Source organism: Penicillium macrosclerotiorum (genome assembly GCF_028827735.1).
Source record: "Penicillium macrosclerotiorum strain IBT 26536 chromosome Unknown utg000006l_segment0_segment0, whole genome shotgun sequence".
Lineage (NCBI taxonomy): Eukaryota > Fungi > Ascomycota > Eurotiomycetes > Eurotiales > Aspergillaceae > Penicillium > Penicillium macrosclerotiorum.
The window spans coordinates 4,071,582-4,099,154 of NW_026643085.1; the positions used below are offsets into that span (position 1 = coordinate 4,071,582).

A 27,573-nucleotide genomic window follows, 5' to 3' on the forward strand; every position below is an offset into this window, starting at 1 on the left:
TCCCAAAAGGCATAGGAAGGCTCAACAATGTCGTATGTGGGTGGAACCTTGCCCCGTTTGCTGTGAGGCATTTAGGGAGGCGTTCGGGAGGCAAGTCTCGTCATTGGCCTTCCCCGCACTCAAAAAAGTGGAGTTGGTAGCACTGGGGACTGGGAAGGGTCGTTCAATTGCGGGGAAAACCGCGATCTATTCTGTCATGAAATCCGGGGGCCAGTGACCCACGTAGAGAACGGCTTCATGTTGCAGCAATGTCGAGAGAAGAGAAAGAAACGAAGGATGAGGTGGAATTAGAGGCCAAGTTAAAGCGATCGTGGCTGTTGATAAGGGAAGGTTAATCTCCTTATCTCTCTATCGCGGGCCAGTGGGGGCTCGTTTCACCGCAGGGATTAGGAGAGGTTTCTCCCCCTCGAAGGGCTTGGCCCATCATTGGCCAGCAGTGGCCACTGGCAAAAATGAGAAGAAAAAAGAGCAAGAGTCTGATAGGAGCGCGCACGTACGTTTTTACGCCCACATTACTTGGCTCTGGCCGGCCAGGGAAGGTTTAAATGTTTCCCCATGGACCGCGCATTCCATATGCTTTTGCTTTTGCTTTTGCTTTTGCTTTCAACTTGACCTTTACCTTTGCACATATGTCTCAATCATGATGTCGGAGAAAAAACAAGATGATTCCCTCAACCAAGTGCCTTCGCAGATCGGGGAGGTCACCGAGGGGGAACATGATGCCGTCTTCGGTGAAATTACTGGTGATGGCCCTAACTATCGAAATGTACGTACCATCATTCGCCTCCCCATATGTGACCACTGGCGAGGGAAGGAAAATGGGAGGGAAAGGACTCATCATGTTTTCTTACTCTACTTTGCTCGAGTCTTTCGGTCGACCATGTCTGGACTAGCTAACATTTGCCATTGACATAGGTTGGATGGCTCGGCACGGCTGTCCTGATGATGAAAACCCAAATTGGACTTGGAGTCCTTTCCATTCCTGTCGCATTTGATTCCCTCGGGGTTGTGCCGGGAGTGATCTGTCTGTGTGCTATTGCGGCCATCACCACCTGGTCGGATTATATCATCGGAGTCTTCAAGCTTCGCCATCGCGAGGTCTATGGCATCGACGACGTGGGCGAGCTGCTCTGTGGTCGCCTGGGAAGAGTCGTCCTGGGGACTGCCTTTGTGCTCTGTCAGTATCGACCCATATCATTACTTGATACGAATGTGTCCTAACCACAACAAGTATAGGGTGGATTTTTGTGGCGGGCTCTGGAATGCTGAGCATTTCAATTGCACTCAACGCCGTTTCGGACCATGCCATATGTACCGCCGTCTATGTGGCGGTCGCTGCCATTGTCGCATTCCTATTTGGAAGTATCCGAACTCTCGGCCGTATCTCCTGGATTGCATGGCTGGGCTTGTTTTGCATCTTGACTTCAAGTGAGGATGGTCCACGCACCAAATTTGGATTCTCGGTATGCTAATTCGCTCTTTTGTCTAGTCTTGATTGTCACAATCGCCGTGGGTATTCAAGAGCGCCCGTCTGCGGCTCCCCAAGAGGGTGTTTGGGTTCCCGATTACAAAATTGTCAATAGCGATGTGTCCTTTACCGATGCCATCTCTGCCATTTCGACCATCGTGTTCGCTTATGCCGGCACCCCAGCATTCTTCTCCATTGCCTCAGAGATGCGAGATCCCGGTCATTACAACCGAGCGCTGATGATATGCCAGAGCGTTGTGACATGCTTTTATCTAGCCATCGGCATTGTAATCTACTACTACTGCGGGTCTTACGTGTCTTCGCCCGCGCTTGGCTCGGCTGGTCCGGTCGTTAAGAAAGTCAGTTATGGGTTTGCTCTCCCAGGGCTGCTGGCCAGTACCCTGCTCTTCGTCCATGTAAGTTCAGGATCACTCTAACCTCGGTTATCCCACCGTATTGGAGGCACTTTGACGGAGAGCCAAGCGTGAATACTCGAAACACTTTTCGCTAACGGTTTCTTCAGATTACAGGGAAATATATCTTTATTCGCATCCTTCACGGATCCCGGCACTTAGTGGCCAACACCATGGTGCACTGGTTGGTTTGGCTTGGCTGTACAGTGGGTGTCTCTTTAATTGCATACATCATTGCGAGTGCCATTCCCGTGTTCAGCGACCTGGTGTCTCTGGTCGGGGCCCTCCTCGGGACCCCCATGTGCTTCCAGCCCATGGCCGGCATGTGGCTTTACGATAATTGGAATAAGGGTAGGGTCCATCGAACCACCAAATGGACCTTGATGGTCTGCTGGTGTGCCTTCATCATTGTGGCTGGTACATTCCTCATGGTTGGCGGTACCTATGGATCTATCGTGAGCATCATCGACAACTATAAAGCGGAAGGAGGATCGGCTGCCTGGTCGTGCGCCGATAATTCTACATAGAGTAGATTTTCTGACATGATAGAACTTCAATATTACGATTTCACTCTCAATGGCATCCACCACGCAACATCACCTTAAGAATATCCGGTTGGCTAAGATCAGGATGAAATTCAGATGCTGGGTTGTAGACGCTCGATCCTTGTGATGTTCTTAGAGGTAGACGGGTCTGCATGACTTGGCCTTTTGAGAAAGTTAGAAAATCCTTCTGAAATCCCAGTTCATGTTCTATGGCGAGGGTGTCTGGATTGGCGAAGCCGTAGATTCCGAACCGAACAAAAGCTTTTTTTTGCCTTGGGCTTCGGAAGCGGTTCTTGTTCCGTTCCCCACGCCCTTCACTGACATCTTTGCGGCGTCGCTATGTCGCTTTATCCTCTTCATTTATCATCGAGGGCCTCCTAGTTTTCTTCCATTAAGACATAGATCTGACCTCCAAATTCCTCCATCGCCAATTGATTGATAGTGCGCCTTGTTCGCCCGCGCTGGCCTCTACCTGCCCCGCACAACCTCGGCGCATTGCATTGAACTCCGCATCGTACATTCTTTTCGCCAGCACCCCAGGATGGATCGTGAACAGTTTCGCACAGCAGCCCATTCGGCAATTGATGACAGTATGTGGCACCTCCAAGGTCGTTTCAAGATTTGCTCTTAGCTCTGATCCGATCTTTCTTCCAGTTGTCAATTACTTCGATTCTGTCCCCGACCGAAGAGTCCTTCCCGCCGTCGACCCCGGTTACCTGCGCCCGCTGATCCCCGAGAATCCGCCTGTCGAGCCGGAAGAATGGTCGCAGATCCAGAAGGATATCGATACCAAGATCAAGCCCGGTCTGACCCATTGGCAATCGCCCAACTTCATGGCGTACTATCCGGCTAGTGTGACGTATCCGAGTATCCTGGGCGAGATGTATTCGGCGACCTTCACAGCCCCCGCGTTCAACTGGCTTTGCTCGCCCGCCTGCACGGAAATGGAGACAATCGTGATGGATTGGGTGGCTAAGGCACTGGGCTTACCGGAATGCTTCCTGAGCACATCGGAGAATCTGGGAGGCGGCGTAATTCAGAACAGTGCCAGTGATGCGATCGCTACGATGATGGTTGCCGCGCGTGAGCGACGGGTCCGAGAGATGGTGCTTGCTGAGGGTCTCAAAGAGGGGACTCTCGAGTACGACGAGCGCAAGATGGACTTGCAGCCTCGCCTGGTTGCCATTGCCAGTGACCAAACCCACAGTAGTGCGGCCAAGGGTGCTCTGATTGCGGGCACCCGTTTTCGAAGCGTGGGCACTCAGCTGGCTGAGAATATGGAGATGACGGCAGCGCGGCTCCGAGAGGTCCTGGAGCAGTGCGACAAGGATGGGCTCACTCCGTACCATCTCACCATGACCTTCGGCACCACTAATACATGTAGTGTGGATCGCTTCGCAGAGATCAAGGCAGTTCTACAGGAAAAGCCGGCGTGGCAGCGTATCTGGGTACATGTGGACGCCGCATATGCCGGCGCTTCTTTGGTGGCCGATGAGTGGCAATACATAGCCAAAGATTTTGCCGAGGGAGTGGACAGTTTCAACACGAACATGCATAAATGGTTGCTGGTTAATTTTGATGCTAGGTGAGCTTCATCCGATTCTTTTCACCGTGTCGTTTTCAACAGACTGACCTTTGACGCAGCGTCCTTTTCGTGCGCAACCGCCTCGACCTGACCAATGCTCTTGATATCACCCCGGCCTACCTTCGTAACCCATATTCTGATATGGGGACTGTAATTGACTATCGGAACTGGTCGATCTCGCTGGGCCGTCGGTTCCGGGCCCTGAAGATCTGGTTTGTAATGCGCAGTTATGGGCTGAACGGCATGAAAGTGCACATCCGTAAGACCATAGAGCTTGGTAATATCTTTGCGGATCTTGTCCGCGGGCGTTCTGATTTATTTGAGATTGTCACCAAGCCGGCGTTCTGTTTGACAGTGTTCCGCGTTAAAGCCTCGGCGCCAGTAGGCACCGCGACCAATGGAGCCAACGGCGCCAATGGCATTTCAGTCTGCCAAAAGGACGAGGCCGCAGATGGGATCACGAAAACGGTATATGAATTGATCAATTCGAGGGGTGAGATTTTTATCACCTCGACTGTGATTGATGGCATCTATGTGATACGGGTGGTAAGCGCGAACCCCATGGCCGAGGAGAAATATGTGCGCAATGCCTTCAACATTCTGGTGCGAACCACCGAAGAAGTGCTTCAGCAAGCATGAAGCACCCGAGTGCTGATTGAAGTTGATGTCTTGTCAAAATATACTATGTATCGCACGACTACTGTATACCATCTACGCAACCGATTTTGACCGAAGACGAAGCAATCATTATTGGCGTTTCCAACTACTTCACCCTGTTTAATTCCGTGCCCTAAAACTCGAGGGGAACACAGAGCATGAGAAGAGAGAACCATGAAATAATTGGAGTGAGCTTGTAGAGTAAATGCCCGGGAGCAGCCTCAAACGCGAAAAGAAACAGCGGCCATCGTTGCTCGGCGTTGATGGCTCAGCGCCCGAAGCCCGACACTTGTGGGTCCGACAGGCATAAAGCCGACTCGGCGCGGGGACTTGATGCTTCCCCGCGCCTTAAAAGTTGGAGATGCCCGTCCTCGGGGGCGGTTCTCTCGATGGCGCCAGTCCAGTGCGCCCACGATATTCACGACAATGCAGGCTCCATTACGATCATCTCTTCGGTTACGCCGGAATTTGTCGCGTCCTTTCGCCGTCTCTGCTCGGTTGCTCTCCGACTCGCCCGCGTCTTCCGTCGCGGCCTCCTTCCTGTCCCGATTCCAGTCTCTTGGTCCACAGACGCGGACACAGACACTGGATGCCAATCAACTGCAGCTGCTGACGTTGACACTAAACCGGCCGTCTCTTTTCCCTGATTCGCCCTCATTGTCCAATACCCCGGGCTCCCTGCCGCGACAAACCCCCGTCCCACCAGGATACCACTTGGTCTACTTCACCCCCGCCTTCCTTGAATCCGAGCTGGGACCAGATGGCACCGATACCTCCTATAATCCCGAGACCCCTTTCACGCGCCGCATGTGGGCAGGTGGTGAGGTGCTCTGGCCGCGCGACGCCAAAGGGCAACCCAATCCCTTGCGCGTAGGCCAGCAAGTGAGCGAGACCACTCGCGTGCTCAGTGCCGAGCCGAAAGTGGTGAAAAAGACTGGCGAGGAAATGATTGTCGTTGGCGTGGAGAAACAGTTCTCGAATGAGCATGGACTTTCCATCGTGGATCGACGGTAAGTGTCTCGTCCCTTGGTGATGGAGGCACCAAGTGGCTGACTGACCTGCGCAACAGGAACTGGGTGTTCCGGAAAGCCCTGCCAACTCTTCCTGCATCATCAACTTCAAAAGCGTCCTCTTCTGATTCCTCTTCGACGTCCCATATGACGACGCATTCGTCTTCCGCCATCTCCTCTGCGGGCAACACGCATACCCGGGCCTATGTGCAATCACCTGTCACGCTCTTCCGCTTCTCAGCCCTTACCTTCAATCCGCATAAAATCCACTATTCACTCCCGTGGGCCCGCGATGTCGAGGGACATCGAGATCTCGTAGTCCATGGCCCGTTGAATCTAATCTCCATCCTAGACTTGTGGAGAGACACCCGAGGTACGACTGAGTCCGAGCCCGCCTCAATTGTCCCTCAACAGATCTCATACCGTGCCACGAGCCCGTTATACGCGGGAGAAAAGTACACGATCGAGATTCAGGCGGAAGCAGAGCTCGCGATGGTGCAGATTCGCGGACCTGGAGGAGCGGTTGCTATGAAGGCTGAGATCAAAGGTTGAGGCAGCTGAAACAAGATTCTCACCATATACTCGTCTTCATCATAGTGTAGAATGGAAATACTTTGAATATAAACCCAGAGCTCTATTCAAGATTCAGTCTCTCTACATACGCCATATCAAGTCATCATGGACACCACGAAATTGAGAAACCATCCAGTGAGCCAATCCTCCTGGGGAGCATCGGTCAAAGACGCCACCCTCACAGGCGAGCAGCTTTGGCCTCGTCAACTCGCTTCTGAGCCACCTGTTCAGCGGCGGCGCGTCCTGCACGCCGGCCAAATACCGCGCCCGAGGTCAAGCCACTGCCTCCGGGATAGTTGTCGTAGAAGAGGCCGCCAACCATCTCGCCCACCGCATATAACCCAGCAACCTCCGTGCCCGTGGCCTCGGATATCACTGCGGCTGTCTCCGGATTCACTGCCAGTCCACCAAAGGTAAATGTGATCCCCGATGTCACTCGGACAGCAAGAAACGGCCCTTGATCGAGCGGCAACGCCCAGTTGGACTTGGGGATCGCCAGTCCCTCGGTCGAGAGCCCGTCTTTCACTGCAGGATCCCACCGGTGCTGCGCATCGACAGGAAAGGGCACCGACCGATTATACTCCGCGCAGGTCGTCAAAAACCGCTGCTTATCGGTCAAGCCGGCTTCCACGCATCGGTCGGCCAGTTCGTCCAGTGTCTGGCCCGTCAGATGGCGCGTCACTTCCGGGCGATACTCTTCTGTACGCAGCCAGGGCGTCGTTCTCGCATCCCAGACTTGGAAGGCCAGCTGCCCTGGCTGCTGCAGGATGCGTCGCCCGATCATGGCGTACGTAAAGTTGCGTAGGTCCGAGCCCTCGTCAACGAACCGTACGCCGTCTCGGTTCACCATGATTCCCAGTGGGTACCCAGACTTGGTGAACTCGTTCGAGATATTGCGGTCGCCGGCGTGCGCGGGCGCATCGGCATCCCAAGCCACACAGTGACAGCCCGACCAGTTGCCCACGCCCTTCGCCGCGACGTCCCGCTGAGCCATCTTGAGGGCGTCACCGGTGTTGTATGGCGTACCACGCACACGAGCCGCATCCCACCCGGGGCCGAGATACTGGGCACGGAGCTGCGCGTTGGCTTCGAATCCTCCAGCCGCCAGAATCACCGCCGCGGCGTGAATTGTCATCGTGCGATGCTTAGATGAGGCCCGGGAATTTGTCGCTGTGACCACTTCTAATCCAACTACTGCCCGGGTCCGACGATCTATCACCAGTCGGGTGGCCGTGGTTTCAAAATAGACTTGAACGCCGAGTTTCTGGGCGGCACGGAGATGATCCTCAATCAGACCTTTCCCTCCATCCTGCGTTTTAAGCGCCATGCCGCCCCAGAACTTGAACCGGCCGTCGACTTCATACGCCTGTCGGTTAAACGACAACTGGAAGCGGATGCCATTCTGCGCGAGCCAGCCAATTGTACTCCGCGAGTCCTGGACGAGGATCTTCGACAGCGCGGGATCTGTGCGGCCGCCAGTCATGCGATAGAGGTCGTGCGTGAAATCTGCGTCGGAGTATACGGCTATGTCGATGCGTGCAGCCTGCTCGGCTGTAGTATTATTCACTAGCGGGAGGAGGTCGTCCAGGCCTTGATGCACCGTGCGGAAGGCGCCCGCAGTGAAATAACTGTTACCGCCGGCCCAGGCCTCGGAGCATTTATCGATGACCACGACATGCGCGTCAGGATTCTGCTGAATGGCTGAGATGGCTGCGCAGAAGCCGGCGTTGCCACTGCCGACGACGAGGATGTCGCAGGCGGCGGGCGGAAACGAAGACATGGCGGAACTGACAATCGTCAAAGCAGGATTGATTTCGATAAGGATGAATAGGAGGGTCAGAATCTCTCTCTCTCTCTTTGCGGGGTTGACAATCAATTTATTAATCCCGATCTTCTGCCTCTGCAGGTGTCTCGTGGATTCGTCCTTCCAGCAGACGGAGACTCACTGTCCGTCGCAGTCGGCCACGGAGCATCAGTGTCCGTCGGCACAATTTTTCTTTCTCCGGTGCCGAGTTATCGAACGGCCAAAAAAATGGAGAGATGTAAAAAGAGACCTGCAAGATCATTTTCTATTGCCGTGGTCTCGAATCTAATCCTCAAGCCGAACCAAGGACCACTTAACAAGATGGGATCGAGCTGGTCCAGAGTCGTCTATAGTTCGGGACGGAACAGCCCCGGTTCCGAGGGCATTCGTTATGAAGAGCTGCGCTCAAGATGATTATGATTGCATCGTACGGATTCGATAGGGATGATTAGCTACTCCCAAAGATGGTCATCATCATTATTGTGATTATCATGCGAGGAGATTCGGGGAGAAGGGGTAAACAGAAGGAAGAATTGATACTTTTCTTCCCTTCCACTACTTGAACAGTACTCAGTTCTTCTCCAGATGGACCTTATCGTCGAATGGAAGAGTCGCGGTCGCAGTCCATGGAATTTCTTTCCCATGGAGCTATCCAGTACTACCACTATGGCCCTTACCAGGTCCTAATGCCGGTAATAGTCGTGGTGGGGAGGGGGGGGGGGGAGGAATCGTCCTGTGCCGGAATCCCGTTGCCAATAAGGTAATTCCAACCAATGCATCGTGAAGCGTCAGACTCAATTCCGATTCTCCCCTGGCCCACAAGCGGCTAAGACCTCATCCCACCGTCTCCCACTGCCTCTCAAATTCCCCCGCAGAATACCCATATACTTGAGATAGCACAAAATGGAGAGTCTTGGCCCCGCTCGGGATGTGGACCGCACACAGCGATTACCCCACGGGGCATGGAACTCCCTCCACATCCTGCCTCAGGCTTTCTTTCCGATCGGACCGGCGTCGATTTACCGGGATAGGAGATCACGAGGGGCAAGCGAGCCAAGTATACAAATACGCTGGCCCCCGGTCAGAATATTCCTAGAAACCCCATTCATTCTACGGAGCAATTGTCTATCCATCATCCCAATTCACCATGCACATCATCTGGCGAGAGTCCGCCGACAAAGCCACCTATGAGGACGCACGTGTTGGCCGGGTATTCAATCACCGCCGTCCTCAGCGCTTTCCATTGGCAGTCGTGAAAGCCACCTGTCCGGAAGACATTGTAGCAGCCGTTAAACTAGCCGCGGAGCGCAATTGCCGCGTCGCAGTCCGATCGGGAGGCCATTCGTGGGCGGCGTGGAGTGTACGTGATGATTCGATCCTCATCGACCTGGGCAATTACAAAACTGTAGAGGTCGATGCAGTCAACAAGATTGCTCGGGTATCCCCCAGCATGACCGGCAGAGAGCTCAATTCGGTTCTGGTCAAGGATTATCAGCTCATGTTTCCTGGAGGACACTGCCCCGATGTTGGCCTTGGAGGATTCTTGCTACAAGGAGGAATGGGGTGGAATTGCCGCGTAAGCCTTCCTTCAGGGAGATATCGACTTTTTTGAGATTCGCAGTCCAGAGTTACTGATAAGGTTGGTAGAACTGGGGCTGGGCTTGCGAGAGAGTGCAGGCCGTCGACGTCGTGACTGCCCAGGGTGAACTGCTCCACTGCAACGAGCAGCAGAACCAAGAGCTATACTGGGCTGCCAGAGGCGCCGGTCCCGGTATGGTAGACACCGAACCCGCCTCGATGAATTCAATGAAAATGGGCTAACATATTCCTTTGATTAGGCTTTCCCGGCGTGGTCACCAAATTTCATCTTCGCTTGAATCCCTATCCCAAGCGGGGGTTCCGTTCATCTGGTTATATGTATCCAATCGGCATGTACCGGGAGGCCCTGAGCTGGGTCATTAACATTACGCCCACCTTTGACAACGACACCGAGATTGCCGCTGTCTCACTATACCCCGATGGTGAGGAAGAAATGCAGCTGTTCATTCTCTTCGTGACCATGAAAGACGACGCATCCGAGGCAGAGAAAGCTCTCAGGGTCGCCCAAGAATCTCGTCCCGCCGGGACTGTGAGTGAATGGTTCTGCAAGGAGGATAGCCTGGACAGCCAATATGATAATCAGGCAAAGGCCAACCCAGAGAGGCATCGATACTGCACGGACAATGCATACATCAAAAATGATGCTGATGTTCCTGCCGTCTTGGAGGAGGCATTCACTACACTCCCGGACCGGAAGGCCTTCGCGCTGTGGTATGGGATGAACCCTTGCAGCCGCAGAAAGCTCCCGGATATGGCTCTCAGTATGCAGTCTGATCATTATTTCGCCTTGTATACCGTGTGGGAGCACGAAAATGATGACCTGAGATGCCAAGGATGGGTGCGGAATGTGATGCAGAAAGTGGAGCGTCATTCAGTCGGCGCCTACCTAGGGGACTCGGACTTTCAAGTCCGGAAAACAAAGTTTTGGGCCGATGACAATGCCAGGCGTCTGATGGATATTCGCCGTAAATGGGACCCCCAGGGCAGGGTTTGCGGATACCTGGACCAAGGTGATCTGTCTGGAACACGAGGCCTCGACAACGCACATCAGTGGAAGATGTGAGACATCGATGAGACTTGAAATGGTATTACTAGCGGGGGAATGCATGTAATCCTGTATAGACATGATGATTTACGATTTAATGGGCCTATGACATAGATACACATTGATAATCTAGTTAGAACGCAAATATTTCGACTTAACAAACAGGGGAAAGACCCCCTTTCCCCTCGGGCAGCAAACAAGTACTGGTCGCTGTTTCTTATTAAGAGTAGCAAAGGTTTGGTGTTTGATCTCGGTTGAGCTTTTCTTGACACAAAGATAAATCTGTACATTTCATGATTTTGCTAGTGTAGTTGGGCTCGCTAGACATTTACCCATTGGAAACATTTATAGGCACACTGCCATACCCCTGGCTTTTTCTTCTCATCCCGACTAGGAGAAATACCAACCACTTCACCGGGCATGGATTCACGGGGTTTGTCTCTTGTTGTACACTCCGGGTTGTTGGCGATTTTCCAACCTCTTAGGACCAGCATGCATACTGCTGCGGCGATATACATGCAACCAGTGAACAACTCTGTGCCTAGATATTTACCTGTTCCGGACACAATCTCCAATGCGATTGGCTCGCTAAAAGTGCATGGCACGGCAATGGAAACCCATAGTAGACTGAGTCCTGATGACACATTGCTCAGCCCAACTATTTCTGCAACAAGTGGTGCAATCGTTGCCCAAAAGTTTCCCGCCACAAGACCTTCAAGCAAGGCAAAAGAAATCAGCACCCCGTAGCTTTTGGTACTGGTCCACATAGCCAAGGGTAGCAGCCCAGCAATAAAGGTCATGGCCCCAGCCATATTGATGCGCCCGGTTTTATCGCTGAAATATCCAATCAGGGGCCGTCCTACTGCTTGGGCAAGATTGAACAATGCACTTGCAAGGGAGGCCTGTGAGGAACTCAATCCAATAGAGTTTGCGAAATTGGCGAGGGTAAATATGAGGATGAAATAGCCTAGCATGCTGAATGCACTGAATCCAAGAAGGAGGATATACTCCCCTCTTTTCAAGAGTGTCATATCAAATGCTTTCTGGTTCAATGCTCTATGGCCCTTCTGCTCCTTGATAAGGAGAATGCAGCTTGTGTTCACAACGAATGCAATTACACCCAGGATTCGAAATGTCAATGCAAGGCCAAGGTCCCTGATCATGGCTGAAGCAGAAAGTGAATAGGTCAGACCACCAAGACCTGCCCCAGCGAGCGAAATACCGCTAGCAAGAGACCTTCTTTTGGTAAACCACTGCGGAACAACCGCTGCCAGGGGGATAAAGATAAGTCCCAGGCCCAGGCCAAAAACCATCCCTTGCGTTAGGAATAGATGCCATATTTTGGTCGCTGCGCTTGCACATAGAAGGCTAGTAGTTTCCAGAACCACTCCACAAAACATTGTTGGTCTGATTCCTATTTTTCTGACAAGGATTGTCGCGACAGGAGATATAAGCATGAGAAATGTCAGACTCAACGATCCGACGAATGCATACTCAAGTCGAGTGGCACCGAAAAATAAATTATTGTCAAGGTAATGCGCGAGGAAAACAGCATAAGCCGAGTTAAACCCCCATGAATGAGCATTTATTGTGGCTGCTGCCACGGTGCATATCCACCCATACCCACCATCAGGCGGCGTAGAGTCGGCTCGTGGAATTATGACTGAATGATTTCTTTCGAGGTCATTTTTCTCCTTCTGAGTTTGCTGGTCTAACTTTGCAGTTGTGCATTCCTTCATCATGTTTGGGGTATAATAGAAATGTTTTCAAAAGAGCTCTAAGGCAAGAGCTCTAGGGCGTGAGTAGCCCAGATGAATGGCGGTAGAGCCCAGGTTCATAGACCTCGCACAAATGTTTGATGACAATGAGAATCTCTCAGACTGTGATATACATTCCTAGCCATGACATGAACGTTTGAATCCAAGAAAATTTGCAGGGTGAGTTTCGGTCCTCGGCCTTTGTTTCTAGGAAATAATTGCGCTCGAATTTTTGGAATCTCTCCCCAGGGGTGGGTCTCGGCATTAGATACGGAAAGCAAGTATGAAGCCGCCAATGGGAAACCATCTTGGGCACGCCAAGCCCTTGTTAACGGTTTCGGCTTTTGGTCGTAGCTCCACTCGGTTTCCGAAAGTACTGTATAGATTGACAGCTAGACAATCGAGTTGAGGTACGGTGGAGTACAGGAAAAGAAAACTGAATGACTGTCAAAAATGACGGTTATTCAAATTACAAGTCTATAGGTTGAGTTCAAATCAACGACATATAGAGCTGCGTAAGGGTATCTTAGAAATACATAGGCAATTATCACCGGGCTCATTCGCCAAAAGGATGGTTAAACTTCAGCAGCCCGTTCAAGCCACCAACCCATCCTTCATGCGCCTCGCCGCCCATACTTCGTCGCATCACACTAGGCACGCCACCTTGCCATTCGTTTTTACCATGCCGCATCTCTTCATTCCAGACTCGCGCCTCCATGCCAACGGCCATGCCCTGGCCCAAGTTGACACCATCCAGACTGACTTCGAGTTCGCGGCCGCGGTTCTTCTCACTCAAACGAAGTGTTATAGGCGTGCTCAAGGGTAGGACTAGAGGCCTGAAACTGAGACTTCGGGCACAGATAGGAGTGAGGAGGATGGATGGGACGAGGGGGTGCACGATACTGCCCCCACTGCTCAGGCTGTAAGCGGTACTCCCCGTCGGCGTCGAGATGATGATGCCATCTACCACAGCCTCGGTCAGGAATCGACCACCCACAAATATTTCTACTACGGCCAGATGAGACTCCTTGCCGCGGTGAATCAGCAGCTCGTTCATGACATAGACGCCTTGGCCGTGGTCGGATTTGCCTCTGACGGCGGTGGTTTCCTGGCCATCAGCGGTAAATAGCCCCACCTTAAGTCGATTGCGCATTAAGATAGGGGCACCACGGGTACAGCCCATGGACTTTCCTCTGACGGATGACCATCCAGTCGGACCCAGAGGAGACTCCGGCTTCTCCTTTTCAGTCGGCGGAGCTTCGAGAACGGGAGTGCGATCTCCGGCTCCAGCTCCTGACATGTACACTTCACGGAATGCGCGTTTGAATTCGGAGAACTTCCATTCGCTCAAGAAACCCAGAGTGCCCATGCTAAATGACAGGACTGGCGGGACATTTGAGCATGTTGCGAAAAGAGATGAGGCGTGTAGGATAGTGCCATCGCCTCCTAGTGTGACCGTCAGGTCTACCTTATCATGAAAGGCAGTTGGGTTTTCTTCCAAGGATGTCGAATAAACCGGAAATGAGAGCGAAGAGTGAACTTCAGCCGCAGTTTTAGACTCAAGAATAATTCCGATGGACGGGTAGGTAGAGGAGATATGACTGAAACGAGAGAATTCATCAGAATTATGATCGGAATAATTCAGGGCAGGGGGATTTGAAGTACTTTGCAAACTCAAGCAGAGACTCGGTAACAGCTGGAGCGCAATTCTTCCGGACTAAAAGAATGTTCCGCGGAGGTGCCGGCCACAGGAGAGAAAGCAGTTCGCCTTGTGATTCTAGGGTTCAATAGCTGATCAGCTTTGCACTGGTTATCGGTTCAGAGAGAGTGAGAAACGAGAAGTACCTTGGTACTTTGGAAGTAGGCGTCTTGGTAAGGCGCTGACATCACGAATCTCACGACGCGGACAGGATGAGGAGAAGCAGCGGCGCAGGAATGAGCTCGAGACCCGGAGAGGGATGGCGCGCTGCATGGTTGAGGGGTCCCGATAACCACATATGCCAATATTAAAGGAGTTCCTAATCACAGTCACATATCCAGCCGGAAAAAAAACCAGCGTATCACCACAGTGGCTTGTCCGCTCTCGATCGCGCAAAAGAGACAGCAAGTGATCGACATGGAAGTCAAACGGCCAAACAATGACGCTCCGTCCCCTACACCGCCCGCCTGGCCGAATAAGGCAGAATGCCTGCCGCCTTAGGCTCTTCACTCGTTGTTTCTCGCAGTCTCACAAAGTTAGGGATAACATCGGCTGCTTTCCTTTTCTGAGGATGCCTAGAGAACTCAGTAGTATATAAAGACCGTAGCCCAGAATCACACATCAAGTCTTCATCCATAATATTAACATCAGGAATTCTATGTGATATATAATTGTTGGTGGGCAGGACCAAAACTCACGTTGATGGTCTATGATTCCATGTCTGTCCCTACCCAAGCCTAACTGAGTGGCGCTACATGACTTTTATCCTATTTGCTTGCCGGTGAAGTTTTAGACACCTTGATTTAAAATACTTTCCTTCTTATCAAGATTGATTTTCCAATATCCCCCGCCCTCACTTCAGATGGGAATATGTCTTGTATCTTCTCAGTCTCACCTCCGGCACAGTGTTCGATTTCCCTTAATCATGTACTCACACGCGAACATATCAACCGGAAACGCTGCCTGACTTGACTTTTAGATTAGTTGGCTTTACTAGTTGTCTTCCCTTCTCATATCCCCTTTCCCTTGGCTGCCAACGCTGTTGACTCTCACCCAATCTTTATCTTTTATTTCTGTCTAGGCCTTGTCAAAGACATTCTCTTATTCTGCGGGAAGCATATTTCAAACTTGATCTCATACTCTAACTGGACGTGATGGGTCAGGGGAACCTCAAGTTTTCCTGGACTTCTTATGAACGTGAGATCCTGTGTTGCCTGTACCGCTTCTACTCACTCAACCAAGACACGCTTGAAACGCTTTTTTCGACCATCTTTCGGCCGAAACTCCAGAAGCTTGACTTTAAAAATCACAAACTCCCAGCACGCACTTTACATGCACAGTGGTGCTGGATGAAACGTGTTGGCCATTCAGTCTGGCTTCGTGTTCATCGAGAGACGGAATTTCGACTTGACGATGAGTGGAAACACATCATTGCTCATATTGAGAGCACAGCACAATCAATGAAAATTGTACTCCATCGGAAACAAGTTGACATAATTGACATGTCTGAAAATACCCCAACTGACGCCTCGGGTCGACGTTGGGAATTTCTGGATTCTGTTCTCGTTTCCAGTCAGAGTAACTCTGTTGAGAATAGCCCTGGGAGTACCGATCATATATCTCCTCAGACAGAATCGCAATCGCTCGTCACGGCTCACGGCAAGGTCTGCTTTTGGTGTGAAAGAGAAGGACGACTCCCAGCGAGAAATGATCTCACCGATAAACCCACAGGAGAAGAAGATGAAGAACACACGGGGACTCTACCGAAGATGCATGATGGTTCACGCCCACCTGAAACCCCGTTGGATTCCACTGCTGAGGTAGCTGGCGTGCATTCGCCACTGATCACAAACTTATCAAGCCCTTCTCCTATGCTTGACCTCAGTGGAACCCCAAATCTTCCATCTATTCTTTATCGGTGGTCAAATGACGACTCCCAAGGCGTCAACACTGAGACGCTTCTACTAGGTGAATGTTTTGCAGGGGAAAATGCGGGATTTTACATGCCAGAGAACGTATCCCAGGAAGAATTCTTAGAGTCATTTAGACTCCATGTCACGAACGAGAAAGTGAAAACCCCCTTCATCTCTACCTTTGTTGGTCCCCTAGCTCCAGTTCACAGAGCTCTACACCATCAAAAGAATGCGAAGGTCACAATTATTGATCCCTTCAAAGTCGAGACCCCCATCTACTATGCGTTTCCTCTTGCCTGCCTCACTTCAACTCTGAAGAAAGGAAGATGGATGGGATATGGGGAATATGAAATCTGGGGCCGAGTCCCCGCCCCAGCAATCATTCGCTGCTTCCAAATCTCGGATCTGGAGGCAATTGCAGATGGCGATTCTGAAATCGGGAAGTTCTTGCAACTTTCCGTGATGAGGAGTCACGAGCGGTGCAGCGCCAAGCTCCGCAAGTCGCTTATGAAGAATACAGACAGTACGGCTGATCCTACCGGTGTAGTCGACCGACTTGTAAAGTCCCTTGGTGTGCCAGAGAAGTACAGGAAGGATGTGGCATCTGGATTTCAGAGATCGTGGACAACTCTGGTGGAGGAGATCCCTAGAAATGGTAGAGAATCCTGTACATCTGGCCTAAATTGGGTTGACTCATCACCCAGAGCTCGACGGAATAGTGCTGATTCGTCCTCCACCTACAAACCGTCAGAAAGTGATGACGGTTCATGCTCCAGTACGAGTGAGGAAACCCGGAGCCGTTCTAAGTCGGGATCATCAGACGCAGAGCTCCAAGCACACGATACACCGAGCCCTTCCTGCCCATCCTTTAGTACTTGCGACAGCTCACATGTGTTGCATGATCATGGCATATTGGATGATGAAGATCTTGATGGGAATCCATCGCCGTCTGAATGGCCACCAATCGATGAGAACGAAGCGTTGGATGCTATGCCAACGCCCCGATTTTCTTGGTCTTGATAGATGGCTAATTCTAAGGAGAGGAAGCAGCCTCGAGCACAGCGATTCAAAGAATATCATCAGATACGGAAGGGCTGTGGTATGGATCACTGTTTCACATTTCATGGATTGCATACTTACCCTTTTATGGGCATCATGGGCATCGACAGGAAGCTTGAAGAAAAGCCTAGGTGATTCCACACCATGTTTTTCATGCCCGTGAAGAACTGCCCCTGGAAATGTGAGTCTCGCTGTCAAATACTTGTATCTTAATTTCCTCAATCTCAAGTTCTCAGTAACTCAGTCTTCCCCCCATTTATTCAACCCTTTCGAACCTATTCGAGTGATTAATCCTTGGAGTGGCTACAAAAGAGTACGCCATTGACGCTGTATAAATATTATCCAAATTGCTATTTGAACTATCAATTTTGTCTCAGTAGATGCGAACCATTATTTCCTGCTCCAACTACGCCTAGAATCTTGGGAGCCAAGTGTCGTCCAATTAGAGCAGTTGAGAAAAGATTTCCAGTTGGGATTGCAAAGGCTACCGATCGCCCACCAAGCTGAGTACTCTTGGTGACTACGATCATTAGCCAGCTGTGATGGAGCGCAGATGTGACGGGCGAGACGAGGTCCAAAGCCAATGCACTTTTGATAAGAGACAAAAGCCCGGAATGGTCGACTTCACGCCGTGCCCGTTTTATGTTTGTTTCGTTTGCATCATTGCGCGGGCGCTCGCCGCGGGATTTCGACCCTGTGGATAGCTTCAACCTTCCTGACGTCTCCCGCAAAATTCCGTCTTCTTTAGAGCTCCGCCCTTTTGGTCAATCCATATTCATCCCGCATTTAACTATTGTCTCTACACAGTTTAAATTTCCCTCCAATTTCCAGCATGTCTCGCGCTGGCTTATGGGCAAAGGTCATTGTCGGGTAAGTGAAACCACCACACTCATCCTAGATCTCATCTGACCTCGCTTTTTACCTAATAGTGGCATCATCATCTCAGCCGGTGGCCCGGCATTGGTTCAATACATGCGACCGACCGATGAGGAACTCGTGAAGCGATACAACCCGGATCTTCAGAAGCGCAGCGCGGAGCAAGGCGACCGGAAGGCGCAGGAATTCGACGACTATGTTCAAAAGCTGAAGGAGTGGTCCAAGTCAGACAAGTCCAGTATGTAAACTTGTTAATTCCCTTTGTGTATCCAGACTAATCTGTCTTGTTCACAGTCTGGTTTGCCGCGCAGGAAGAGCAGGATAAGAAGCGGGCACAGATGGAGGCTCAGCGTGCCCAGGCCAAGGAGGAGTCCCGGATACAACGAGAGGAGATGCGCAAGGAGATTTTAGGTGATAAATGATCCAGACAAAGACTTGACTCTGTCATTCCACCAAATCCTCCGCGGCTATTTTGTGAACCTGGTCTGAATGGCCTCGAATACTATCGGCCCTCTCGCGATGTCGATTCTATGACGTTATTTTATACGCGACTCTTTGCAGATGAGTGCGATTGATTCTCCCCAAAACAGGCGAACTGGGTCTATCTTGTACGGAAATGAAGCGTTCAATGGTGTGTACGATATTTGTGTTGGTTTGTGTCATTGATGGATCTCCTATTGCCTTGAGAACATCTGTATATTTATATTTATCTCTTTTCTTTGGGGTTGGGGGTTTCTCATTCTCCGTGTCATCTGTCATCTCCATTCCAAAGTGTTAATTTTCTCGTGCCTACGCTATGATACATGATGGATCGATGCCTGTCCAATACCTTCTAAATAGTAAGATGCACATTATATTCCAAATCTGTACAGCATGTATGGGTTTACTCGGGCTCCTGGTGCTGCCATTGTTCCCGTAGAGAATTGATATCAATCCCACAAGCCTCGGCCTTTTTCACAATAGCCCTTGCCTTGTGGGCCACTGGCACATCAATCATCTTACCATCCAGCGTCCACGCACCTCGTCCAGCAGCCGCCGCTTTCTCATCCGCGATGACCACGCGCATTGCCCATTGGGTCTCTTCAGGGTCGGGACCAAAGATTTCATTCGCGACCTTGACCTGCGAGGGGTGAATGCATTGTTTCCCGTTGAATCCGAGTCGTCGGCCGCCCCAGCATTCCTCTTCCAGAACTGCTGGTGGCGAACCATCTGCTTTTTCAGACTTATAGGCGGTGCAGACCAAATCAATGGTGGACGGTAAGTTGGCTGCACGGGCTGCAGTCGCAATGGCCGACCGTGCAAACAGAAACTCCGTCAACGAAGGAGTGCGGGTAATGCTTAAGTCTAATGCAAAGTCCTCGGCCGCGAAGATCAAGCCCTGGAGCAAGGGAGAGGCAGCACAGATTTGGGAAAGGTTGGTAAGCGATTTGGCAGACTCAACGAGTGCCAGGAGCGAGATTGGCGGGCGGTTTTCAGGTGATTGCTGCTGAGCCAAAGTATGATTGACGACATCGGTGACGAAGGTCAGATCGGACGCCGAATTGACCTTAGGAATAACGACGGTTGTCAGGTTGGGCGATTGAAGCTATGGGACATTAGCATCCCACTCTCGTCTTGCATGCCAGATTATTGCTCTCCTGAGCCATCACTTACGACTTCGGTGAGATCACCCAATGCCAATCCACTGTCAACCGAGTTGATTCGCACCGCACGCTCCCGGATTCCCGCTGGTGTGGGATGATCCAAAGCTCGGCGCACCAGGGAGCGAGCCTCCGCCTTCATGTGCGGAGTGACACTGTCTTCGAGGTCATAGGCGACGCAATCGGCGGTCAGAGACCGAGATTTATCGAGAAAACGTTGCGAGGAGCCCGGGACTGTTCTCGTGGCGAGTCTGTTAGCTGCTGTTCCGAGGGAAACGAGTTGCTCCGCATGCGAAATGCGGGGAAGACGCGGCGCGCAAGAACCGGTAGGCACTGACCGTAAAGCAGCGACCGCCGCAGAGTATTTCGAGCAGCCATGGCAATAGTAGGAGTCTGCAGATTTGCGAGTACGATGCAGGGGTTTCTGGTCTCTGTTGCTTGTGTTCTCGCTGGGAGGCGCCCTGAAGAAGATCGAGCAGGCGTGAGGAGAAAACAGTCGGCAGTCGAGCAAGTGCGGGAAGAAGCAGGTCGCCGCGTAAATGCTTTCGCGAGGGCCGTCGACGTAAGATCAGCACAAACGTCGAGGTTGCTTATTTTATTCCCCTTTTTGAAGAGAATAAATCATACGCATCACGATCTAGAGACGGCACTCGAGCTCCGTCTTATCTTATTAACTTATTTTGTCCGTCGAGAATGACTCCGGTCGGGAGTTGCACCAAGTCGCCTATATGCCGGCGTACTGCCTGCTCGGCATGGAACCTTTTAGACGCCTATATACATAGAAATGCCCAGGTCCATTCTTGGCTATTTTCATTTTACATTTTCCGCAAGCCCTTTTCCTTACTGACCTGGCAGGACTCCAAGAAGAAATTATGGGATCGTTCTGATATGCCAGCGGATATGCCATGCCCATCGTGGGAACCAAGTAAGATGTACAAAAAGTACCTGAACACAACCAGAATCTCAAATACAAATCAACCGTAGCTTCAATTTAATATCACAGTCTACCCACATCAAATGACTCAACCCCATCGCAATTATTCAATGCGCATAGCACTCGAAACATCAGGAACGCCGCGCCCTTCTGTGATCTTTGCATCGATGATCTCATCAATGGGGATCTCGGCCAGGCGAGACACCACATGGTGCAGGGTGGGCAACGCGTCCCATCCAAGCCCATCAATATTAACCTTTGCATGTTTCGTCCGGCGCAATCTCGTTACCTTGGACGGCACCACCTTGGACTCGGAGGCGTGAGGGACAAACACAGGATACTCGGCCTCGGGCTCGCCCTTGGTGGACCTTCCAACCTTTGGGATGTAACGATACACCAGGATGCCATCGTCATCCTCGCCGCCGATAGTACCTTTGTCGGCTGCCGGGTCCTGATCCTCGAGATCCTCGAACTCGAAGTGCCCCCAAACCGCGCCCTGCCAGCTAGTCTGGAGGCGGTACGAGCTGTTCCGCTCATGAATATCAATGGCAGTGTAGAGCTTGGGCATGCCGAGCTCCTCGCGGCCAGATACGATGGGGTCGGCAAGACTCTCAAACAAGATCGGCATGTAGGTTCCTTTCAGAACTTCGCCGTTCTCCTTCTTGTATTGCACTCCGTGAATATACAGGCCGATGTGTCGGTAACCGCCGCCCCCAAGCCAGTCCATGCCATTCAGGGTGGTCTGAGAGAAGCTAGCCCGAGCCACGGTGCTCGGAGAAATGAAACTGAATCGGTCGGATGGGAATAAGTTCTGTAATAGGGTTCGGCTGGTCTTGAATTTAATGGACGCAGTCATGAATGTAGACTCCAGCGATTTCAAAGCCCGATCATTGCCCATGTGGTCCTGTCGAGGGCCAGGCATAGGTCCGAAAACGATGGGCTGACGCCAGTACATATGCGGATTCTTGGACCAGAGGTGCTTGCGCAGTACCTGAGCGGAGTGGTCAAACTCATCATGGCCGTAGATATAGCCGACCATGCTCATGGCTATTCGTTTGTTAGTTTTGCGGTCAACGCATCAAGACTCCAACGATTTAAAACTCAGAGGCTGGGGGACGGGGCTTTCTTACCTTTTTCTGGAGAGAGCAATTGAGATGACTCGCGAGTCATCTCTTGAATGAGAGTTGCGCGCCCATGGCGAGCCTTCTGGTACAATGTGAGTCTTTCAGGAATATCTTGACGAGCAACACCACGTCCCAACATCACAGCCAGAGAGACTGCGTCTTCAATTGCCATGGCACCGCCAGAAGCACGATACGGCAGGAAGGGATGAACAGCATCGCCCAGGACAGCCAGTCGATCCTCTACCCATGTCGGCATCGTGTTCATATCCAGCAGCGGCCATAGCTTCAGGGTCTGGGGGTCTGCCTTCTCTAGCAGCTTGCGGACTTGAGGGTTGAAGTCCTTGAAGACTTCCAGCAAGGTGTCTTTACCAATCTGCTGATTATAAGAGTCACCGCTTGCATCAATTGTTGTCATCGAGTCCGGATGAATGCAAACGAAGTTGAGCAGTTCGTTGTTGGAGCAAGGGTAGATAACCACTCGGCGATCTGAAGAATCCCACATATCGACAGCTCCAAAGTCCCGCGCAATGCTGTTCGTCTCCGGATCGTCAAGAGCCTGCTTCCGGGTGATAAGGAAACGGAACGCATTCTTGCCCGAACTAAACGGCTGAATGTCTTGGCTGAGCTTGGTTCGCGTCAACGAGTGAACGCCATCCGCTCCAATAACAACATCGCCCTCGATCACCTCGCCATTTTCCAGGCTCACTGTCGCATTGTGGGGATCAACATCAACAACCTTGCTCGCGGTGTGCAGAGAAGCAGGATGACCACGGCCGGGGGCTTGGGCGGCTGCCTTGAGTCCTTCATGGAAGTGAGCTCGATGGACTAGTAGCCAACGCTATCGCCATAATTGTCAGTAACACTTCGTAGTGTTGAAACCCCGAGAAAAGTCGATTCAGCAAGACTTACGTGTCTCCACATGTCCGCATGCTCTTTGACTTGGGTGCTATGCACAGGCTCTCCCGTAGGTGTGTATTCGCGCAACTATACTTCTGTTAGATCCCTAAGCCATCCTCACAATATATGAAAACATTGCCCACGGACCCATTCAGCCTCAACGGCTCCAAACTTGGTCACATCAATTCCAAGTCGTTTCAGGACGCCGTTAGCGTTCGGCGACAAGTGAATGGCAGCGCCGATTTCGTTGGCGAACCGTGATCGCTCGAATAGCTTGGATGACGTTAGTTCACCGGGCTCTATATAGTTCTGCTTTCGACATGTCCCAGCGGCAGTAGTTGGATCGGTCGATACTGCTCACCTGTACATAGTGTCCTTGCTGACGTAGAGCAATTGCTGCGGTCAACCCACCAATACCAGCTCCGACAATTAAGATGCGAAGGCCTGGCGCGCTTTCTCCGTTGATTTCTTTAAGCGTCATCGTGCATGTGCGACTTTAGGGTTTCACCGTAGAAATTATTGCAATAAACCAGACACTCAATGTCTCCGGTCGGTCAAGGTAAATATTTATGGCTTGGCCTATTCCCATCTGCCCATGTCTTCGCCCCTCCATACGGTCCTCCTCGGGTTGCTTAGTCCGTGCCGGTCGAGGTGTTGGTGACGCCTCGGAAGGCCATTTCGGCTCCACCTCTGCGGAGAAGCGCCGTGTCGGCCACGAGCGGGGGACTCAATGTATATGAATTCTGGCCGCTGCTATGATGGCTTGGCTCGGCCAGTCCTCAAAGTAGCTTTGATTTTTTTTTCCTTTCCCTCTCTATCTACGCGATTGTTGCTCGCTAGCTGGTCAATATGCCGAATCCAGTCAAAGACATCGCGACTCGCGACGAAACCTCGTTCCCTTACGTCTTCGAGCAGAACGTCTCGATTTCACTCAAGGATGAATCAGGTGTCGTTCGATGCAACATCTATCGCCCCAAGACTTCGGACAAGGTCCCAGTCTTGGTGACATATGGCCCTTATGGAAAGGATATTCCGTATGAGGATTTCCACCCTCAGAGCTTCAGCGAGGTCAATCCAGAGCAACGATCTCAACATTCCTCGTGGGAGACTCCTGACCCTAAGTACTGGACCAGCCAGGGATATGCAGTTGTGCGGGCAGATGAGCGTGGTACTGGGCAGTCAATTGGCAAGCTTGACACCATGTCTCGGGGCACCAGCGAGGCCTTCTTTGATGTTGTCGAGTGGGCAGCCGAACAACCCTGGTCCTCGGGCAAAGTTGGTCTCCTCGGAATCAGTTATTATGCTGGGAGTCAATGGCGCGTCGCAGCTCGGCAACCGAAAGGCCTCGCTTGCATGATTCCCTGGGAAGGCATGTCAGACTACTACCGGGATCGTTGCCGTCACGGCGGTATTCTGTCGAATGCATTCATCAAGTTCTGGTGGGATCGCCAAGTCTTAAGCAACCAGTATGGTCTACCTGGCCGTGCTGCTCGCAATTGGGGTCCGGATACCATTGAAGGCGATCTTTCGGAGGAGGAGCTGAAGCAGAACCGCCAGGACCAGACGGTCGATAATGTCGAGAATAAGTTCCGCGACGATCTCTACTATGCTTCCAAGGAATACAGCATGTCTGATATCCAAGTACCCTTGCTCTCTGTGGCAAACTGGGGTGGAATCCTACTGCACCTTCGGGGAAACGTCGAGGGCTATACGCAGGCCGGCTCAGAACTCAAATATCTTCGCTTTATCACCGGTCGTCACGATCTTCCTTTCTACTATCAAGAAGAGGTTGAATTACAGCGAAGCTTCCTGGACGCTTTTCTCAAGGGCGATGACCGAGCCGGTTGGTCGACTGGCAAGGCACCGAAGGTGGACGTGGTATTGCGCAAGGGCGACGTGGGCTTCAATAACGCCGTTGCCGAGAAGCAGTATGCCCGTCGCACAGAGCACGAGTGGCCGATTGCCCGCACTCAGTATACTAAGTTCTATTTGACCTCCCAGCGCGAGCTCATAACTCACTCGCCAAAGGAACGGCCCAGCAAGATCAGCTACCAGGCCCTGGGCACAATAGACAACCCTCAGCTCGTCCAGTTTTCTACTCCTGCATTTGAACAGGAGACCGAAATCACTGGGCACATCGTGGCTCATTTGAATGTATCCATGAGTGCCAATCCTGGCAGCGCTACCCCACAGGATCTGGACCTGTTCATCACTTTGCGTCACATTTCTCCTGAAGGAAAGGAAGTATCCTACACAGGAACTGCCGGTGATCCTGTCCCACTGTGCAAGGGATGGCTACGCGTCAGCATGCGGGAGGTTGACGAAAAGAACCCTCGCAACCGGTCTTGGCTGCCTCACCGTAACTACTACTCGACTGATGTGAGACCGGTGATTCCGGGTGAGGTCTATGAGGTGGATGTGGAGGTGTGGCCAACGAACGTGGTCGTAGAGAAGGGTGGAAAGATCATCTTAGAGGTGGCCAGCGGCGATACTCAGGGATGTGGAACGTTCCAGCACAACTCGCCCATTGACCGGTATGCTATTTAACCACTATAAGACAAACCACGCTTGTACCGTTGCTAACATATGATATAGATCTCCTGAACGTTTCCAGGGTCAGAACCATATTCACTTTGGTCGGGGTGATAACTATGTGACGCTGCCGATCATTCCTTGAGCATGTTTTATTATAGTGACAAATGAACTTTTCATAGACAATCATTCCAATGGCATAGATCCAGTTCGATGTAGATGATCCCAATTAGACTATTTACGTTATTTTATGTTAAGACACGTAACTAACTAGGGAATTGTGCGCATAAGTCATTAGCCCAGGATTTCAAGTCCCCTCGGATATTATTCCCACGTTCGTCTTACGGCGCAGGTGCGCATCGTGCCAGACTTAGAAATAACGATAGAATCGGAACTGAATCCATGCTAGAGACCCTGCATTTTGCTAGCTCTCAACTCACACTTGCCGAGCTCGTTTTATCTCCGAATTTCCAGGCCCCGCACTGGCCTAACGTTACCCCACAGCCGATGTGGCCGAATGTGGTCCCGAAGCGGCCTCTACACAGGAAAGATATAGATCAGGTACACGCAGTATCGGTACCTCACAACTCCAGCCCATCACCATCCTAAGAATCATACCACCATGCCTGACAAGACACCCAAGAATATCCGCCCCCTTAACCGGTTTATCACCACCCACGATGCTGCCGGTACAGCCATTTTCTCCAACACCCTCTCGGAGGACATGCCCATCCAGCGCATGGGCGATGGAGCCGACTTTAGCCTCGTCTATACCTCAGACCACTTTCCCGCGCAGTTAAATGGTGACGCGGATTTGAAGGAGTACACCAATTATCTGTCAAGCCCCCCCCGGGATCACAATTTCGACTGGAAATGTGTGTCGCATCGTGGATATGCAGCCCGGTGCCCTGAGCCCCATGCACCGGACAGTCTCTCTGGACTATGGGGTAGTCCTCGAGGGTGAGGTTGAGCTCTTGCTGGACTCAGGGGAGACTCGATTGCTTAAGCGCGGAGATGTCGCCATCCAGCGTGGAACCAACCACGCCTGGCGCAATGTGACTCCAGATGTCGTGGACCCTGTCACCAACGAAAAGACCCCGCAGTGGGCGCGCATGCTTTATGTTCTGTCGCCAGCACAGCCGATGACGATCGGCGGCACGAGTTTGGGAGAGGTTGTGGACGGTATTGGAGTACGGGCAAGCACTTAAAAAATCGAAGCAGAGCTGTCAATTTTAATATCTCCAGATTGAATGCTGTTCACGAGAAATGGAAGTACGAAGAGGCAAGGGAAGAGATTCACATGTATATTCCATAGAGCCAATTGGACCTCAAAACTTGAAGTTAGGCCTCCATTATTTCCCGCTCTCTCCTGCTAGAAAGCCCTTGGTACCTCGCAGGGTGCCCGTAACGAAACCCTGCGCAGACTCGACACCTTCTGTGGCTTTAGACCCTATACGACTCGTGCCTTGACTGCCAGCCGCAATATATTCTTCCGCTGGGCCTCCGTATGACCCTGTTTCATCTCTGCCCTTTCGTTCAGCCCTGTTGATTCCCTCCTTCGAGGCGAATTGTCCCACAGGTTTCAAAATTCCCTTATCGCTGATTTGATTTCCGGTCAGACCGTGGATATCATCTTGGATCTGGTCCACCTGGTCTATCCCGGTGATTTTCATCTTAGAGAGGGAATCTGGTTGGGATGATATATTGATTACTTTGGGGTCTCATCGGTTGACGAGGAAGATTTTTAGCTTACCTTTGGTGGCATATGAAGCCTTGTTGTCGCCTTTGCCAAACCATCTGAGGTATTGATCCTCTATCCAGGGCATCCATTTCTCATATTGATCGTTGTATGTCATTTTCGCCCACTCGGCGTAGGTCTGTTTTTTTTTTGTTTCGGGGGCTTGATTTCCCGCGACTTGCTGTTTCGCGTTCTTTGGGATATCCATCGGGTATAACGTGGGGACGTTTCACTAGGCTGTACTCCTCAAACTAAAGAAACTAAAATGGCGATCCGAAGAAGTAGGAACTAGTCTTGTTTCTTATCGTTATTGAACGTGTTTCTGTAGAGATTTTATGCTTTGTATTCTGATGACGTCACGGGCTTTCGATCAGGCGTCAAGTCGATTTAATCTATTGGAGTCCGCCATTACGTGGTCTACGGCGGCTTGAGCGACCAACAACATTTCTCTATCCAAAGGTCATTGGAGAATGGAGTGGCCCACTTTTCAGACTGCTACAGGAACATAATCTTGGATTATAGCCACGAGATACAGAGTGCGTAGCAGGAGGTGGCAATTTTGTGTATTATGAGATGCGATCAAGCTCAGAGGCTATTGGACTGTGCCTATTCTCAGGAATTACCGGTCTAAAGAATTAATGCATTCCCAAATAAACTCGTGAAATCCAAAACAGGTGAACGCCAAGTACAAGAAAAAAGCATAAG

General features: G+C 51.4%; 14 protein-coding genes across 14 annotated transcripts; 8 read left to right on the forward strand and 6 right to left on the reverse strand.

Annotated features, from left to right (window-relative positions):
* Positions 1-640: 640 nt before the first annotated feature.
* On the forward strand, positions 641-2,408 carry N7462_006748 (Amino acid transporter transmembrane; the record flags this gene model as incomplete). Its single annotated transcript, XM_057078466.1, has 5 exons — positions 641-766; positions 916-1,177; positions 1,237-1,428; positions 1,490-1,884; positions 1,992-2,408. 5 exons carry the CDS (start codon positions 641-643, stop codon positions 2,406-2,408), a joined length of 1,392 nt encoding a protein of 463 aa, XP_056934046.1.
* A 559-nt stretch (positions 2,409-2,967) lies between these two features.
* Positions 2,968-4,650, forward strand: N7462_006749 (putative aromatic-L-amino-acid decarboxylase; the record flags this gene model as incomplete). Its single annotated transcript, XM_057078467.1, has 3 exons — positions 2,968-3,016; positions 3,081-4,011; positions 4,071-4,650. 3 exons carry the CDS (start codon positions 2,968-2,970, stop codon positions 4,648-4,650), a joined length of 1,560 nt encoding a protein of 519 aa, XP_056934047.1.
* Positions 4,651-5,094: 444 nt separating this feature from the next.
* Positions 5,095-6,230, forward strand: N7462_006750 (hydroxyacyl-thioester dehydratase HTD2; the record flags this gene model as incomplete). The annotated part of the gene is made up of 2 exons (XM_057078468.1): positions 5,095-5,678; positions 5,738-6,230. 2 exons carry the CDS (start codon positions 5,095-5,097, stop codon positions 6,228-6,230), a joined length of 1,077 nt encoding a protein of 358 aa, XP_056934048.1.
* A 199-nt stretch (positions 6,231-6,429) lies between these two features.
* Positions 6,430-8,031, reverse strand: N7462_006751 (uncharacterized protein; the record flags this gene model as incomplete). The annotated part of the gene is made up of 1 exon (XM_057078469.1): positions 6,430-8,031. One exon carries the CDS (start codon positions 8,029-8,031, stop codon positions 6,430-6,432), a length of 1,602 nt encoding a protein of 533 aa, XP_056934049.1.
* A 1,171-nt stretch (positions 8,032-9,202) lies between these two features.
* Positions 9,203-10,717, forward strand: N7462_006752 (FAD-binding oxidoreductase; the record flags this gene model as incomplete). The annotated part of the gene is made up of 3 exons (XM_057078470.1): positions 9,203-9,631; positions 9,703-9,826; positions 9,894-10,717. The coding sequence occupies 3 exons, from the start codon at positions 9,203-9,205 to the stop codon at positions 10,715-10,717; spliced, it is 1,377 nt and encodes a 458-aa protein (XP_056934050.1).
* Positions 10,718-11,019: 302 nt separating this feature from the next.
* N7462_006753 (uncharacterized protein) lies at positions 11,020-12,099 on the reverse strand (the record flags this gene model as incomplete). The annotated part of the gene is made up of 1 exon (XM_057078471.1): positions 11,020-12,099. One exon carries the CDS (start codon positions 12,097-12,099, stop codon positions 11,020-11,022), a length of 1,080 nt encoding a protein of 359 aa, XP_056934051.1.
* Positions 12,100-13,012: 913 nt separating this feature from the next.
* N7462_006754 (NADH kinase POS5) lies at positions 13,013-14,428 on the reverse strand (the record flags this gene model as incomplete). The annotated part of the gene is made up of 3 exons (XM_057078472.1): positions 13,013-14,057; positions 14,122-14,233; positions 14,302-14,428. 3 exons carry the CDS (start codon positions 14,426-14,428, stop codon positions 13,013-13,015), a joined length of 1,284 nt encoding a protein of 427 aa, XP_056934052.1.
* An 881-nt stretch (positions 14,429-15,309) lies between these two features.
* Positions 15,310-17,088, forward strand: N7462_006755 (uncharacterized protein; the record flags this gene model as incomplete). Its single annotated transcript, XM_057078473.1, has 1 exon — positions 15,310-17,088. One exon carries the CDS (start codon positions 15,310-15,312, stop codon positions 17,086-17,088), a length of 1,779 nt encoding a protein of 592 aa, XP_056934053.1.
* An 871-nt stretch (positions 17,089-17,959) lies between these two features.
* Positions 17,960-18,425, forward strand: N7462_006756 (uncharacterized protein; the record flags this gene model as incomplete). The annotated part of the gene is made up of 3 exons (XM_057078474.1): positions 17,960-17,997; positions 18,057-18,241; positions 18,298-18,425. The coding sequence occupies 3 exons, from the start codon at positions 17,960-17,962 to the stop codon at positions 18,423-18,425; spliced, it is 351 nt and encodes a 116-aa protein (XP_056934054.1).
* A 461-nt stretch (positions 18,426-18,886) lies between these two features.
* On the reverse strand, positions 18,887-20,021 carry N7462_006757 (HpcH/HpaI aldolase/citrate lyase family protein; the record flags this gene model as incomplete). Its single annotated transcript, XM_057078475.1, has 3 exons — positions 18,887-19,588; positions 19,657-19,877; positions 19,982-20,021. 3 exons carry the CDS (start codon positions 20,019-20,021, stop codon positions 18,887-18,889), a joined length of 963 nt encoding a protein of 320 aa, XP_056934055.1.
* Positions 20,022-20,680: 659 nt separating this feature from the next.
* On the reverse strand, positions 20,681-23,079 carry N7462_006758 (putative salicylate hydroxylase; the record flags this gene model as incomplete). The annotated part of the gene is made up of 5 exons (XM_057078476.1): positions 20,681-21,624; positions 21,708-22,539; positions 22,611-22,685; positions 22,746-22,910; positions 22,960-23,079. 5 exons carry the CDS (start codon positions 23,077-23,079, stop codon positions 20,681-20,683), a joined length of 2,136 nt encoding a protein of 711 aa, XP_056934056.1.
* Positions 23,080-23,447: 368 nt separating this feature from the next.
* On the forward strand, positions 23,448-25,275 carry N7462_006759 (CocE/NonD family hydrolase; the record flags this gene model as incomplete). Its single annotated transcript, XM_057078477.1, has 2 exons — positions 23,448-25,132; positions 25,194-25,275. The coding sequence occupies 2 exons, from the start codon at positions 23,448-23,450 to the stop codon at positions 25,273-25,275; spliced, it is 1,767 nt and encodes a 588-aa protein (XP_056934057.1).
* Positions 25,276-25,752: 477 nt separating this feature from the next.
* On the forward strand, positions 25,753-26,338 carry N7462_006760 (cupin domain-containing protein; the record flags this gene model as incomplete). The annotated part of the gene is made up of 2 exons (XM_057078478.1): positions 25,753-26,005; positions 26,061-26,338. 2 exons carry the CDS (start codon positions 25,753-25,755, stop codon positions 26,336-26,338), a joined length of 531 nt encoding a protein of 176 aa, XP_056934058.1.
* Positions 26,339-26,482: 144 nt separating this feature from the next.
* On the reverse strand, positions 26,483-27,076 carry N7462_006761 (uncharacterized protein; the record flags this gene model as incomplete). Its single annotated transcript, XM_057078479.1, has 2 exons — positions 26,483-26,817; positions 26,884-27,076. 2 exons carry the CDS (start codon positions 27,074-27,076, stop codon positions 26,483-26,485), a joined length of 528 nt encoding a protein of 175 aa, XP_056934059.1.
* Positions 27,077-27,573: the final 497 nt, after the last annotated feature.